Source organism: Patella vulgata, chromosome 6 (genome assembly GCF_932274485.2).
Source record: "Patella vulgata chromosome 6, xgPatVulg1.2, whole genome shotgun sequence".
Lineage (NCBI taxonomy): Eukaryota > Metazoa > Mollusca > Gastropoda > Patellidae > Patella > Patella vulgata.
In genome coordinates, this window is record NC_065884.2 from 9963334 (window position 1) to 9978314 (window position 14981).

Here is a 14981-nt window from a genome sequence, read left to right on the forward strand (position 1 = left end):
TCAAAACGTCTCCTGAGACAAAACTATTTTTTGAAGCGGGGCAACACTTGTTTACATCATGTGTTAACGGGACTGTCATCTGCTAGCATCTGAAGAGGATCTGTTTACATTTTAATTTTGGAAAAGTTTGTGACTTTCTGGAAATATTTCGAGATGGATGGTCTTAGACTTCTAGAACCATGTGATTTATACAATATGTTACAACAAGCGACTGTCTATTCATGTTTAAGTGATCCAAATTACCTACTTCTCATGGGTGAGTGTCACAATTAATAAATATATACACGGTCCATGTTTTAAGTAACAATTACTTACAAAATGTACATGTATTTAGATCTCTGTACCCTAGAGCTGCATCTGGCAATAGTTAACTTGCCTGAATCCAGAATCACATATATTGAGCTTGATACTACTGAGTGGATACTTCTCGAAAAGTCGTGATTTTAGAGTAAAACCAGTGATTGTTTCCCACAAAAACTGTGCCCACCGACACTATATATAGAGGGCCACCGCACATCCTCATTTAAGCCTGAAGAGTTCGAATAAGAACAAAACTAGTAGCTGAGAAAAATCTGGGAGGGCTGTTCGCCTATTTATAGATTTTTTACTGTGTTCTGCTAAACTAAAGATCATACATTTTTCTGTAAAAAAGCAATGACAGATTGTTATTACTGTATTTATTCAATTTTCTCAAATCAAGGCTAGATACAATAATATCCTACCTGTTAAAAACACACGTTTTAATTATTCATTATTAATCAAAACGGGGAAGGTAGCTTTCAAGTCTTCAAATCAAACTCGCTAATATTTGAGACCTAGAAATTGACTCAAATGGGTCGCAACACATATAATAATGTATTATGATTGTACAGTAATGTAAACTGATTCACATTTAACAGTTTCTGATTTTACTGTAATCAGTTATGTTCGGCGAAATACGTCTCAACCGAATGGCAATCTCTAGCATCTGGTTATTCCAGTCTACACTGATAGTATGTATTGTGTATTCTCCCCAGATAAGAATATGGAGTCACCGTTTGACATGACTTGTGGAATATGCCTTGTCTTGTTCTTCGAGTCCCTTGTTATTAATAAAAAATAAATAATCTACAAATTTGTCAGAAAGCATATTAAGCTTACGTATTTAGAAGTTTATTTTTTGTAAACAAGTAAAGGTACCACCGCCAACTATATTTGGTAATCAAATGACTTGTTTTAATCATTCAAGATGAAAATTTTCTCTTATTTTTAGAGATTGTCCCGTCATTAATTGAAATATCACACCAGATCATTTAAAAATACTTTATAGCTATACCTGAATCAAAAAATAAGTGCAGGAGAACTATTATTTTAACTTATTTTTAAATATTTTCAGATGCCAGAAAGAAACATGAATATAATGAAAGTCATATAATTACAGCGAAAAAAGCACCAAAAGTATGTACATTTATTGTATAGTCTATGGTGTTAATGCTGGGCAATATTTACGTGTACTAGGATTTTACAATAACAAAACATGATCAATATTGTAAAGGATTTCCTTAAAGATATATTATGTTAGATTTAGATAAAGAGCTCGCCATTCTTGCTATAATAGTTTGAAAATAGATAATGTAAAATTAATAATTTGAAAATTTCATTCAAATTACTCTATTGCGAGTGAAGATATTAGGCTTTGAAGGTTTGACAAGACGTGTGCAATAATTTCAACCAACATACTGGTTGTTCAAAGCTCAGTCTCGCTCCTCCATTTTAGCTTAAATCAAAATATGGCTGAACTGTTCTAATCTATTTAATATCAGAGAAATCTGATGCCATCGAGAGTTGATTATGGTCTGGATTAATGTCTAATTAATAATTAAGAAAACATTTCAGGCCTAAAGAAAGACCTGCAATAGGCAGATTTAGCTCTTGCATAATGTATGTTTGATTTTAAAAAAAGCAATGCATTGCGGTATTCATTTTAGCACTTTATTGAACTAAGGAAACAAAAGTAGGCCTACTTTACAGAGCTCTACGTGTTCATTAGATTTAATACAGCAGATTTTATTTTAAGATTCATTAATAAGAATAGGCCTAATTAAAATCCTGGGCCCTGTTTCTCGAAATCTTAACTAAAGATAAAATCCAAATTTTAGTAGATACTTCAATTTTGATTGGCTAAGCACTAAAATCAATCTAATATTATCCAATCAAATTACCAAAATTTGGATTTTATCTTAGTTCAAATTTTGTGAAACAGGCCCCTGCTGAAAATATTAATATATATTAATACAAAACATAGCAGTAATTCTTACTGCATCAATAAGTAGATTTATTGAATCTACTAAGTAGTAGGCCTACTTTACATTTTCAGTATCATTATCATGTTATAAACTTTTAAAATCATTACATTTTCAGTAGTATTTATATAAATTTGATTATTAAATTTTCAATATTATTTATATAATGTTTTAATATTAAATCATTGCATTGTCACTTTCAGTATGAATTTTAATACATATTTTTTATTTTTAAAAAATAATATTTCATGATACAAATGTACATGTGTTTTCCTTTTCAAAATGATTTATAATTTAAAAAAAAAATGTTCTTTTAGCAGAAATTAAGCCACAGTCTTACAAACGAAACCCTCCAAGATTCTAACATGAAATATAAAGAATTAATTTGTTGGATTATTTAGTCGGATATGAGAATATATTGTCATAATTGTTTGGATATCTGAATCATATTCTGGAATCATAGAAGTGTGCTAGAATGAAGGTAGGGTCATGTGTTTTCTTTGGGTCCTCCCATTGCTAAAGACCCCTATGTGCAAGCGAATTATTGAAATAAAATTGAACCATATGTTAGTCCCAAAATGACCTAGTTTGTGTCAAGTGGATGTTAAACCCCATTTCTCTATCTCTCTCGCTAGAAGAATGAAGATGGTGGGTTTAAGAAAGGGTAATTTTGTGTTTTTCTAGAATGAAGATGGTGAGTTTATATGAAAGGGTAATTTTGTGTTTTTCTAGAATGAAGATGATGAGTTTATATGAAAGGGTAATTTTGTGTTTTTCTAGAATGAAGATGGTGAGTTTATGATACCCTATGATGCTGAACTAGAATGTAAACAGACTATTGTTGTATATGACAGTAATACAGAATCACCCAAACAAGAAGGTAATACAATAGACTCATTCATTAGCTTATCCATATTGAAAAAAAACCCCACAGTTTCTAATAATAATATACAGGTATCAACTCATAATCTTTTCATGTATAAAAGGGATATCAGCAAGAAAATGTGTCTATTAAACAAACCACACTTAAAGATGCATTATATAAGATTTAGTTAAAGAGCTGACCGGTCTTGCTATAATACTTCCGAAATGGATTATTCAAAATTAATGCACTAAAAATTTTATTTAAATTACTTCGTTCTGAGAAAATAAATGTCTTAATGATAATTTATATAATATTTGAAGCCAAAATAAAAACCTGAATTAGGCCGATTTAACTCTTGAATAATGCATGTTTAAAACTCTTAATAGTTTCATTGTAGGCGACTTGGACATAGTTGATTTCGCATTTAAGGTCATAGAACAGATAACATCGTAGATAGGACAAGGTCATATGCATGTATAAAATAATGTCATAGAACTGATGACATCATGGTGACCATAGTTATTCCATAAAGATAACATCATACATGCGATATATCACATACAACAATAAAATAACATCATAGATATAATAGCATCATACAACTACATCATTAGATTTATAAAACAGCTTCACAGAGAAGAAAAGATGTATGTGCATAAAATAGCGTCATAGATGTAACATTTATGCATGGGTCATATGGATGAAATAACGTCATAGATAATGTAACATTTATCCATGGGTCATAATATGTATAAAATAAGGTCATAGATAAGACAACAAAGTAAACTAAGGTCATAGAAAAAACACCGTCATAATATGTATGAATGAAATAACGTCATAGATGAAATAACTTTGCTCACTACACTTTGCTCACTACACTTTATTATTTTAGCGTTTCCGAGATTCTATCCGCATATCGCCCTTATTGATGACGTCAACTGGCAGACTATCACCTTTAAAGAGACGACCACATCGGTCCCATTATTCTGTTACGTCTTTTTTTTTTCGTTTTGAGTGAAACCTGTACCATTAGAGGCCCGGGACTGTACAGCGCAGTGAACGCGTTCGGCTGGCCCCCGGGTCCATTCACTTGATTTGATATTTGTTTTGCGTGTAGTGTGGTCCTCCTGCATATTAATAGAGAAGAAACAGCATACATATAAAGTAAAATAACGTCATAGATAAAACAAAGTCATATGCATGAATGAACAACGTCAAAAATGATTTTAATAACATCATAGATTATGAAATAAAACCAAGTACGAACAATCCAAACCATTAGACAAAATTCAAAGTCCTAAAAAAAACGGTATAGACAAAATAGTTTAATCAGCAAATGGACTAAATAGATATAAATAAAAATAACGTCATTAAATAAAAAGAACTTACATCTCCGACTTGATCATACATAATAATATGTATAAAATATAAGGGGTTCAGCTAGTGGCCGAGAAATTTGGAGCTGTGTAGAATGTGATAGAGTTGATTTGCATCTAAATCACGGGATATGTTAGGGCAGTGGTTCTCAACCTTGGAACACATGAAAAAGTAGCAGCACACCTAGTTAAATATATATGAAAAATATCCGAGTGTTGAAAATAAAAACATACAACTGTAGACACAGACTAGTCATAGAATGACTCAAACTAAATAAAGAAAAACAGAGCTATGACCTTACTTTATTGCAGTGTTTCGAATTTCATCAGTCAAATAACTGGCTTCTTTAGTGAGAAATTTTCTTAGTCTGCCGTTCAAAATTTCTCGGCACACTTAGGAAGATCTCGCGGCATACCTGTGGGCAGCGTAACACTGGTTGAGAATCACTGTGTTAATGAAGTTCAGAATCTCAAAGCCAGGTATTCTATTAACTCCATTAAAACCCTGCGATTTCTCTCATTTGAGATGGGGCTCAAAAACCCAAGGTGACATAAAAAAATCTAAACCCATGACGCAAACCACGGCATTGGGTCCCCGTCACTGAATCCCAGATATGATAGCGTTGTAGATAAAATAGCACCATAGATAAAATAGCGTCATAGATAAAATAACAGATATATAGCGTCATAGATAAAATAGCGTCATAGATAAGATAGCGTCATAGATAAAATAACAGATATATAGCGTCATAGATAAAATTACATAGATAAATAGAACACGAGTACAAGAAAACGCCATAGAAAAGAATAAATTCATAGACAAGATAACGTCATGGTTGGAATAACGTTAACCGTAAGTGTGAGAAATAGCTTTATTTAACGTCCGCTTCCACCGAGGTGATATCGCAGACAAGTTAACCGTAAGGCAAAGCCATAGATAAAATATTAAATGGGGTTTAAATGTTCTACTTTTCTGCACCGACTGGATTAATGCAGACGGAAATAACGCCATATTTAAGATATGGTTATAATGAAACTTGGCGGCAGTATTTTACAATTAAAATATATATAATGTTATATAATTGTAGTTTCTATAGCCTGCTTGAAGATCAATAATATAAAATTCACTGTTGCACCCACATTCTATTTTTTGTGAATTTTATGAACAACTATATTTAACGTTCGCTTCCGCAGTTAAATGGACATTATTGGAGATTAGATAAAGAGCTGACAGTTCTCGCAATAATAGTTAAAAAATATATAACGTAATATAATATGCTGAAAATTTCATTCAAATTGCTTCACTCTGGCAAAAAGAGAAAATATTAAAATTCCAGATGAAAGTTTCACGGTAATCCTGTTATATGTCATTTTCGCGCATTGTATGCCATTCGGAACTGAATATATTTCGTATATGATCAGATATTATGTAATTATTCTTGTATTACACGCATGCGTGCCATTCAAAAGGATATGAAATAATCTTTTCGTCGCGGTAGGGGCCCCGCTCGGGTTAAGCTGGGCTTTGTATGCAATGTGTCTTTTACAATAAAGATTTATATATTTTTTTGAAATATTATGACACTTCATTGCTTAGCCTTTATGTTTGTCGCATACATGTAACTTCCGCCTGGTAAAAGCCAGACGAAAAATATTATGTTGCTGGGTTTTTTAAAATATAGAAATAAAATATTGTATTTTATTTTTAGCACCTGCTACAGATTACAGCAAGTTATTATGGGAAATGGGAAGTCGTAATAAAGTTTACATATTAAAAGGTAGGTTTATGTTTGATGTAGTTTTTTTAAAACAATTATTTTATAGAAAATTATTGGTGTTGAAAGAGGGAACTTTTATTAAATCGATTTTAAACAATCGGTGTTAAAACCAGTAGTTATAATGGTTTTAGAATTGTTTATTCCTTAGTTTTGGAGTAAATCGAAATCTCCGATATAAAATTTAAATGGCCCGGTTATTAAAGTATCTATGCGTGATTTGCATTGTTTGGAAAATATCAAGTTTTTCATGGCTTAATCTACACTAATGTTCACTCATATTGATTATTTAACTTTTAATTAAGAAAACAAAATCAGAATACCAACGCTACATTCAATCCAATCAGATCTATCAGATTGGTTCCCTGCAAATAAAGATGGCGACGGCTTGTTACAAAGGGAACAGAATAGATGATGAAATTTTCATTTCGTCATATCATAGAACTAGAATACTAATGTCATATCTTTGTAAATGCTGAAGGGATTTGGTTCATTTTTGACATTCAGCTTTCACAGTGTTGTATTTTCTTCTATAGCGCTAAAATCACGCACAATCTTTAATTAATTAATGCCCAATGTCTTTTTTGTAGGTGGTTATGAAGATTTTTCAGCACTTTATCCTTTCTTACGAACACAGAAGATAATGTACATGCCTAGGGTGAGTAATTCATGTCAAGCCCTATTAGTAAACACATAATTTACATAAAAACAAATCTACGGACAAGACACAATACGCAGAAATCACAAAAAGACGAACATATCAAATTAAGTGAATAGATCCGGGGGCTAGCCGTAAGCTAAGATTGAACCCTCTTATTTCGAGCAAATGCCTGTCATCGTATCAACGTTGGGATTTTTCAGAAATCAGAATTATTTCAGTCATTGTTTTTTAAGGCAGCAATCACTCTCGAACACTTTCCGCGCACCGTATTGTCGATCGTATCCCTCCCCTTAAAACTGAAAATAGCTCTCCTTTACAAGTCATGGGGGGGGGGGGCTTATTATCATTTATGAAACTAGGAATGACCCGAAAACATGCAGGTATTGATCTTCAGAACCATTTCCCATACACACAATTAATCACTCTCCTTAATATCAGATCACTCTTCTGTTCGAAACTGGCAGAGCTTTTTTAGAGGAGTGATTTTTTTTCAATTTGTCGATTAAGGGGAGTTTTTCTCGGCTACCCTCTAAAATATAAATAGCAACGACTGTATTTTAACGTCTCCGATGGACGAATCCTTGTTTTTATATACTTCATATATTATGTAATATTAATATTTCCTGGGGAGCCTGATTCTCCACTAAATTTTATAATTCGATTGCTCACTGTAGAAGAATTGAATCAAAATTGTATGTGAATCAGAATCTGACATTAATTCATTTATAGACTGCTGCTGTTCTAAATTGACAACAGTCAGTCACTAGTGTAGTTTTTGAGTCAACGCATGTAAGCTGTCCTGAACAAACTAACGAAAATCCAAGGTGACAGTTGGAATTCGACAAAGAGCATTTGAAAACACTGCAGTCCATGTAAATTTATTTTCTTAGTATTTTATATGTTGCAGTAGGTAATACAAATTTGTTTAGTCGTCGCCAAATGACAAAACTATTGTCTTGACGAGCCGTTGATTGTAAACCCCTAAAATCCCATTTCACAGTATTTTTTATTTAAAGGAACTGGATGATCTAAAACCATACCCTACAGAAATTATTCCCGGTTTCTTGTATCTAGGCAACTGGCGTCAAGGTAACGCTCCGTATATACAGAAAGATTTAAAGATCAAGGGTCACATAAACTGTGTTGTTGAAGCCGAAACTTTGTAAGTATTCTATTTTAAAAATCTAGCACAGATTTCATACAGAACGCCCGGGCACAAATATTAGTGGCGTAATTTATATTTTATATATAAAAAAAGAACACACCATATATTCATAAAAAAAAAAAAATAATAATTTACCGATGCTGCCTTCGAAAAATGTCGTTTCGGACGAGTTTCGGACTTGATCTTTAACATATCGTAAATGTCAACATGACTGAAAAACTGCTTTAATTACAGATGAAAATAACATCGTACCGAAACAGCTTTAACCCGGGTTTCAAATGATATTTTAATGGAAATTGATAATAGAAAATGTACATTTTTAATTTTATTAGATTCATCTGCTGCTTTCGACACGGTGGACCCTTCCATTCTTCTACGTAGACTTTAATTTAAATTCGGTATTTGTGACATTGCATTAAATCTTTTAGAAAGCTATCTTGTGGGTAGAAAACAGTGTATTTTAGTTAATTGTAAATCCTCGTCTGAATCTGTTTTGTCATCTAGGGTTCCTCAACGTTCTGTTCTTGGTCCGATTTTATTTACCCTCTATACGTCACCATTAGGTGATATTGTCAGAAAATATGGTCTCAGCTTTCATTTGTGTGCCGATGATACTCAATTATATATTTCATTTACACCTAAGTGTCCATCTTCTTCCAATTTATCAAAATTGCAACTTGGGAACTGTATTAGTGAAATTAGAAAATGGATGTCAAAGAACTTTCTAAAATTGAATGATGATAAAACCGAATATTTTTTATTAGGCCCAAGGCTTCAATTAAGTAAATTTGCACATATAACCCCCCACCCCCATGTTGTAATTGGTAATTGTGATATATTTTCATCTTATTCTGCTCGTAATATTGGCGCAATCTTTGATAGTTTTATGCTTATGGGAGCTCAAATAAATAATTTTTGTAAATTATGCTATTTTAATATCAGAAATATAGGTAAAATACGTAAATTTGTAACTGTAGAGGCCACTAAGTCACTTGTTAATTCTCTTGTCACTTCTCGATTAGATAACTTTAATTCACTTTTAATTGGTTTACCTTTAAAGCTTATAGATAAATTACAAAAAGTACCGAATACTGCAGCTAGACTTGTTACTTTAACTAAGAAATGTGACCACATAACTCCTGTTTTATACAATTTACACTGGTTACCTGTTAAATATCGCATTGATTTTAAGATTTTATTACTTACTTTTAAATGTTTAAATAATTTAGCTTCTGTGTACCTCTCAGATCTTTTAGAACTTTATACACCTGGGCCCTGTTTCACAAAAACTTAAATCACCTTAAAATCTTCTTAAACTAAAATTCCATTCTAACTTAAGATAGATGCGTTTCACAAAACGATTTTAAGCATTTTAGATAAAATCCACTAAAATAATATTGTAAGTTAAAATTGTATCTTAACTTAAAATAGTGGCGTTTCACAAAGCAATTTTAACTAAAATCTATTAAAATTGCATTTTAAGTTACAATCGATCTTCATGAAACGTATAAAATTTAAAATTTCAGTTTGATTTTAGTTAAAATCGATTTGAGTGATTTTAGTTTAATTTTTTTGTGAAACAGGGCCCTGGCCGAACATTACGTACATCAGATAAACTACTTTAAAAGCCCAAAACTGTTCAACTAGTCTCTTACGGTCGTGGAATACTTGCGCAGGGATACACCTCTTGAACCATTGAATAACCCGAGCGGTATTCAATGGTCATTGGGTTCTATCTATATATTAAACGTCACAGATAAAATAACGCCATAGATAATTAATTTCGGCATAGATAAAATAACGTCATAGATAAAATAACGTCAAAGATAAATAATTTCGTTATAGATAAAATAACGTCATAGATGAATAATTTCGTCATAGATAAAATAACGTCATAGATAATTAATGTCGTCATTGATAAAAGGACGTCAATTATCATCAATGTCATAGATTAGATAATGTCATAGATAATTAAGGTCTTCATAGATTAAATATTATAATAACGTCATACATAATTAATGTCATATTATATTATATAAAATAACTTTATAGAAAATTGCAAGCAGTGGAAAACGACGACAACTCTCGTAAAGTCGGTCTAATGTAGCTAGAGACTAGTAGTAGGGGGACATCTAAACTGGGATCTCAACGGTTCGGGAAGAAGATGAAATATGTAGAGAAGAAACCCCCTCAAGGACACCACTTTACACCAATAAATTTGTTTATTACTACCAAGGAGTTCGTCTAATATTCACTGGTTATAGGGGTTGCTTCTCAAATGTGATTATTTATAGTCAAATTGTAATTAAAAAAGGGCGTATCATACTTATTATAAAACACCCCCGTATTTATATGTGAATGGCGTGTACCGTGTAGATAAAGAGGAGCCACAGTGGACCAGTGGGTAGAGAGTTGGTTCACAAACCAGGAGATCAAAGGTTCAATCCCAGTGTTGGTCGGAAAACCCCATTTCCTTTCCTTTCATTTACTTACGTTTTGATATATATAATAAACTTTATATTAATTTTATTTCCAGTTTTCCAGAATCCGGTCCATTTTTATATCACATCCAAGTTGAAGATACGAATGACGCAGATATTTACAGTCATTTTGCAGCAGCTTGTGCATTCTTAGGTAAATATTTACTATAGTAGTAATTTTTTTTAAAAAGATTTTGTAAATAGTATTAGTATTATGTTGTTTTTTGTTTTTTTGTTTCTAACGGCAGCTAATCTTCAGTTGCTTTTCAGAAAACACAACATATATATTATACAATTTCCCAAACACAGTTGTCTTCCCTTGAAGTCAATGGATAGCGGGACTTGTGTGGAGAATGCATATTATATTTATATATCAACGGTAGACAATCTCACGGATTGGATTCGGTCGAATTAAGAAGAGAGGGGCATAGCGTAATAACATATTTCTTCACATGCTACGAATCGTCTTCGGAGGGGTCGATGGCCGAATGGTTAGCACGTGCGCGTTGTATAATAAGGTCTTTCATTGAGTCAACTGGCGTGGTTTTGATTTCCCGGTTGTACGTGACAATGAGTAGGGTCGCCTGTCCAAGCTCGTTTGTTTTTTCCGAGTCCCCCGGTTTCCTCAATAATTTGCTTGGGTGTAGGGGTCTTTAACAGTGGGAGAGCCCGGAGAAAACCCACGAGGTTGAACAGGCGACCCTACCCCTTGTCACGTACAACCGGGTAATCGAAACCACGCCAGTTGACTCAATGACAGACCTTATGATGCAACGCACACGCGCTAACTGTTCCGCCCCACCCCCTCATAAATAATCAGCCTAACGTGGATCAAACTGTGAAACAATAGATATTGTTTTTGTTTTGTTTTTAATTTCTGTTTTTATGTCTTATATGTTTTTTTATATATTTTTTTTATATAATGTCGTTTTATATATTTTTTTATATAATGTCGTTTTATATATTTTTTTATATAATGTCTTTTTTTTTTAACTTTAAATTTTTATTTTTAAATTTGTTTCCATTCTGATATTGTATCGTTGTAAACGCGCTGTATTATTATTATTATTGCCCGAAATAATTATTTATTTGTATGTTTTTTTAGATACTCATCGGGAAAGTCGGAAAGCAGTTTTAGTATTTTCTAACCTGGGTATCAGTCGATCAGTGACTGTTGTGGTAGCGTATTTAATGTATCATAATAAATGGACGCTACAGGTAATTTTAATTATTGATCTTCAATATCAGAAATATGACGGTGTATCTGGGACAACTATTTAACAAGCCCGGTACAATACCTTTCTGTGACGCCCTTTCCCCCCTCCCCAACATAGCATAGACTCAACACACCGTACTTTGGATAGTAACCCTACAACTGATTTCAGGTAGGCATAACGCAAAGTACTTCCGGTAGGTATAAAACCACGTGCGTCGGGTGGACATAGCATAACGAATTTCTGGTAGACATCGCACAACACCCTACGGATAGACGACTCAGAAGGTACTTGGGATAGACATTGTACGACGTACTGCGGGTAGGCATAACACAATGGATCCACTAAGACTCTGGCTCGCTAGCTTGGAGGTCGCGGGTTCGCTCCCGGTGTTGGCCGAAAAAGTTCATCGGGATTTTCCGGGGTGGGTTTCCCTTGTCAGTGGTGCAGGGCGGAGGGCCTGACACGGACAGCTGTCTAGTCGTTCAGGTGAAAATATGGGATCCAAATATCCAATATTTAATGTTGTTGTTCTTTTTAATTATTTTTCAGGAGGCGTATGATCGTGTATTAAAGTGTTGTACGAATATTCGACCTAACCGTGGTTTCATAGAACAACTATCAAACTGGGAAGTCGAATTATTTGACACAAAGAAAACAGACATCAGCGATCCCAATTTTTAAAACCCCAAATACAACATTGTTTTTAATGATCATGTGGTATGTATTGTTAAAAAGACAATGGGCGTGAAGCCAAAGAAAACAGACATCAGCTATCCCAACTTTTAAAACCTCAAATACAACATTGTTTTTAAAAATCATGTGATATATTTATTGGAAGACAATGGGCGTGAAGCCACAGTTTTTAACATTATGAAAATAAACAAGCAAACAAAAATAACATATTGTTGTATAACAAACTGACTTTTTGTTTCTCACTTCTCAGTAGTAAGGCAGAGACTTCATACCACACGTGCAGAAAAGCACAGGTGCCTGTAACGTGGAAAATGAATTCCAACTGCCAAGGGATATTTTACGTGCACGCCAATGTGTACACGGGACCTCGGTTTTTCGTCCCATCCGAACTGTAACGTGGAATATATTTCAAAAATAACATCAAGCTATAACTAAGTATAATGTCTAAAGTCTGTTACGTCCATGTTCGTAAGCGAGATTTTTAAATAAATGGTCTGATTCCGATTTCTAACTCAGGGGCAAATAACTCGTCTGAAACCGATTCTCTTTCAGTAGGCTAGATATAATACCAAGGAGGTGAGAAACGGGTTGGAATAAAATAATTGGGATCAAAGTTCACTACTCTAGATTTCGTCAACCAGTGGCTATACTCACTAATTTTCGCTAGGTAGACAATCGAGTCTACGATGACGTTTCAAAATTATCCATGTGACTCTCTCTCTCTGGTTTAGTTTTGATTCACCACTTGGAGGTGACAAGGAGTAGGGTCGCCTATCCAACCTCGTCTGTCGGTTTTCTCCGGATTCCGCGTTTAATGAGATACAATTAAACCATATGTTAGTTCCGAAATGACTTCTATTCATTCATACCACATATACAGGCTGACACATGGCCCTGGCAAGGGACAACGTTGAGTTGTTTGGATGGTACAAAAATACATAATTTAACTTTAATTACTTGACACCTTAACATTATCTGTGGGATACAACTACTGGATATGTATTATTGTGATTTGATCTGTATACGGAAATGAAATGGGGTTTAACGTCCTGTTATGACCCGACTAATGATGACGGGCATACATCATACAGTGTGCTATGAGGGACATTCTGCCAGAACAGCGGCGCTATGGCCTACTCTTATAACGAATGCCAACTGCCAAGGGTTCTTTTCAGTGTACGCCAATGTGTTCACGGGACCTCGGTTTTTCGTCCCATCCAAATGACTAGACAGCTGTCCTTGCCAGGTCCTCCGTCCGAAACCATTGACGAGGGAAACCCCGCCAGAAAATCCCGATGAACTTTTTCGCCCAATACCGGGACCTCCAGGTTAGCGCGCCAAGGTTACTGGGCCACCGCCCCCCCCCACCACCACCACCAAATTTAAAAAAAAAAATGTTAGTTGACATAATTAATAACTACAAGTTGTAAAAATCTTTGTTTTATTTCACTCCACAACATGAATTTACAAAATATGATTCTAATTATAATTATGTATTATTTGTTTGTTAAAAAAATAAATAAATAATGTTAACTGAACACTTTCTCGTCTGCGTTTTTCCCCCCAAAAAATCGATAAATATATTTACATCATTACGATGGTTAGACTTATTTACAAACATGTATAATTATGAAGTTTATATACAAATTTACCCATCAACAACTGGATTTAACGAAAATCTTAAAATAAAACATTTGGGAGATTCTAACATCCCTTGCAATCGGATTAAAATACAGATCTATATTTCGTTTCGTTTTTTTTTTATACTTTCGATGGCCTACACTACATGAAGATCTGACCGGTTGTAGTGGAAGGTCGAGTCAGAGATCACACGAGTGGCTTTTGACCCCATGACGTCAGGCATTTGATTAACCAATCAGAATTGATGTTACTAGTGGATTACCCACAGTTCCGTGCAAAACACGCCTAAAGCTCGCCGTAACAGACCGGTTCATTGCCCAAGCCCTCGCACCATTCAGAACACGTCAATGATAACAACTCTTCCAGATCGTAGTGTAGTAAAGACATGTAAAACGGAATTCTGAACTATAAAAAACGAAACGAAATAGGATCTGTGTTTTAACCAGATTGCTTCCCTTGTAAACTACAATATTGTGAAAGTTAAATCTCTAAAGGAATATCAGTCCAATAATGAAATAGTTCCTTTCAGAATTTACAAAAATATGATGTACAGAAAATTTCACGGGAAATGCGTTTTGCAAGCACTTCTGGGAGAAATCTAGGTATCATATTTTCCAAATTTATGCTGCTATTTTGACTATAAGACATACTACTGTACTACACAAGACACTCATGATAGGTCTGCTTAATATAATGCTAATACAATGTATTTCTATCCAAATAATAAATTGCATCTTATACATATCGAGGCATGAATACATTTACTAATCGTTGTGTATGTATGATTTTTCGCGTGCGCACTCTCACTTTTTTTTAGGGGATTCCG

General features: G+C 33.8%; 1 protein-coding gene across 1 annotated transcript; it reads left to right on the forward strand.

Annotated features, from left to right (window-relative positions):
- The first annotated feature begins 25 nt into the window (after positions 1-25).
- LOC126825163 (serine/threonine/tyrosine-interacting-like protein 1) lies at positions 26-14052 on the forward strand. The gene is made up of 9 exons (XM_050554670.2): positions 26-256; positions 1376-1437; positions 3063-3162; positions 6233-6301; positions 6889-6956; positions 7976-8121; positions 10661-10758; positions 11710-11822; positions 12371-14052. The coding sequence occupies exons 1-9, from the start codon at positions 154-156 to the stop codon at positions 12500-12502; spliced, it is 891 nt and encodes a 296-aa protein (XP_050410627.1). The 5' UTR covers positions 26-153; the 3' UTR covers positions 12503-14052.
- The last annotated feature ends 929 nt before the right edge of the window (positions 14053-14981 follow it).

Coding starts and splice junctions, on each gene's coding strand:
- LOC126825163 (XM_050554670.2), top strand. CDS start 154: ATGGATGGTCTTAGACTTCTAGAACCATGTGATTTATACAATATGTTA. Junction 6,302..6,888: donor TAAAGTTTACATATTAAAAG/GTAGGTTTATGT, acceptor TCTTTTTTGTAG/GTGGTTATGAAGATTTTTCA. Junction 10,759..11,709: donor AGCAGCTTGTGCATTCTTAG/GTAAATATTTAC, acceptor ATGTTTTTTTAG/ATACTCATCGGGAAAGTCGG.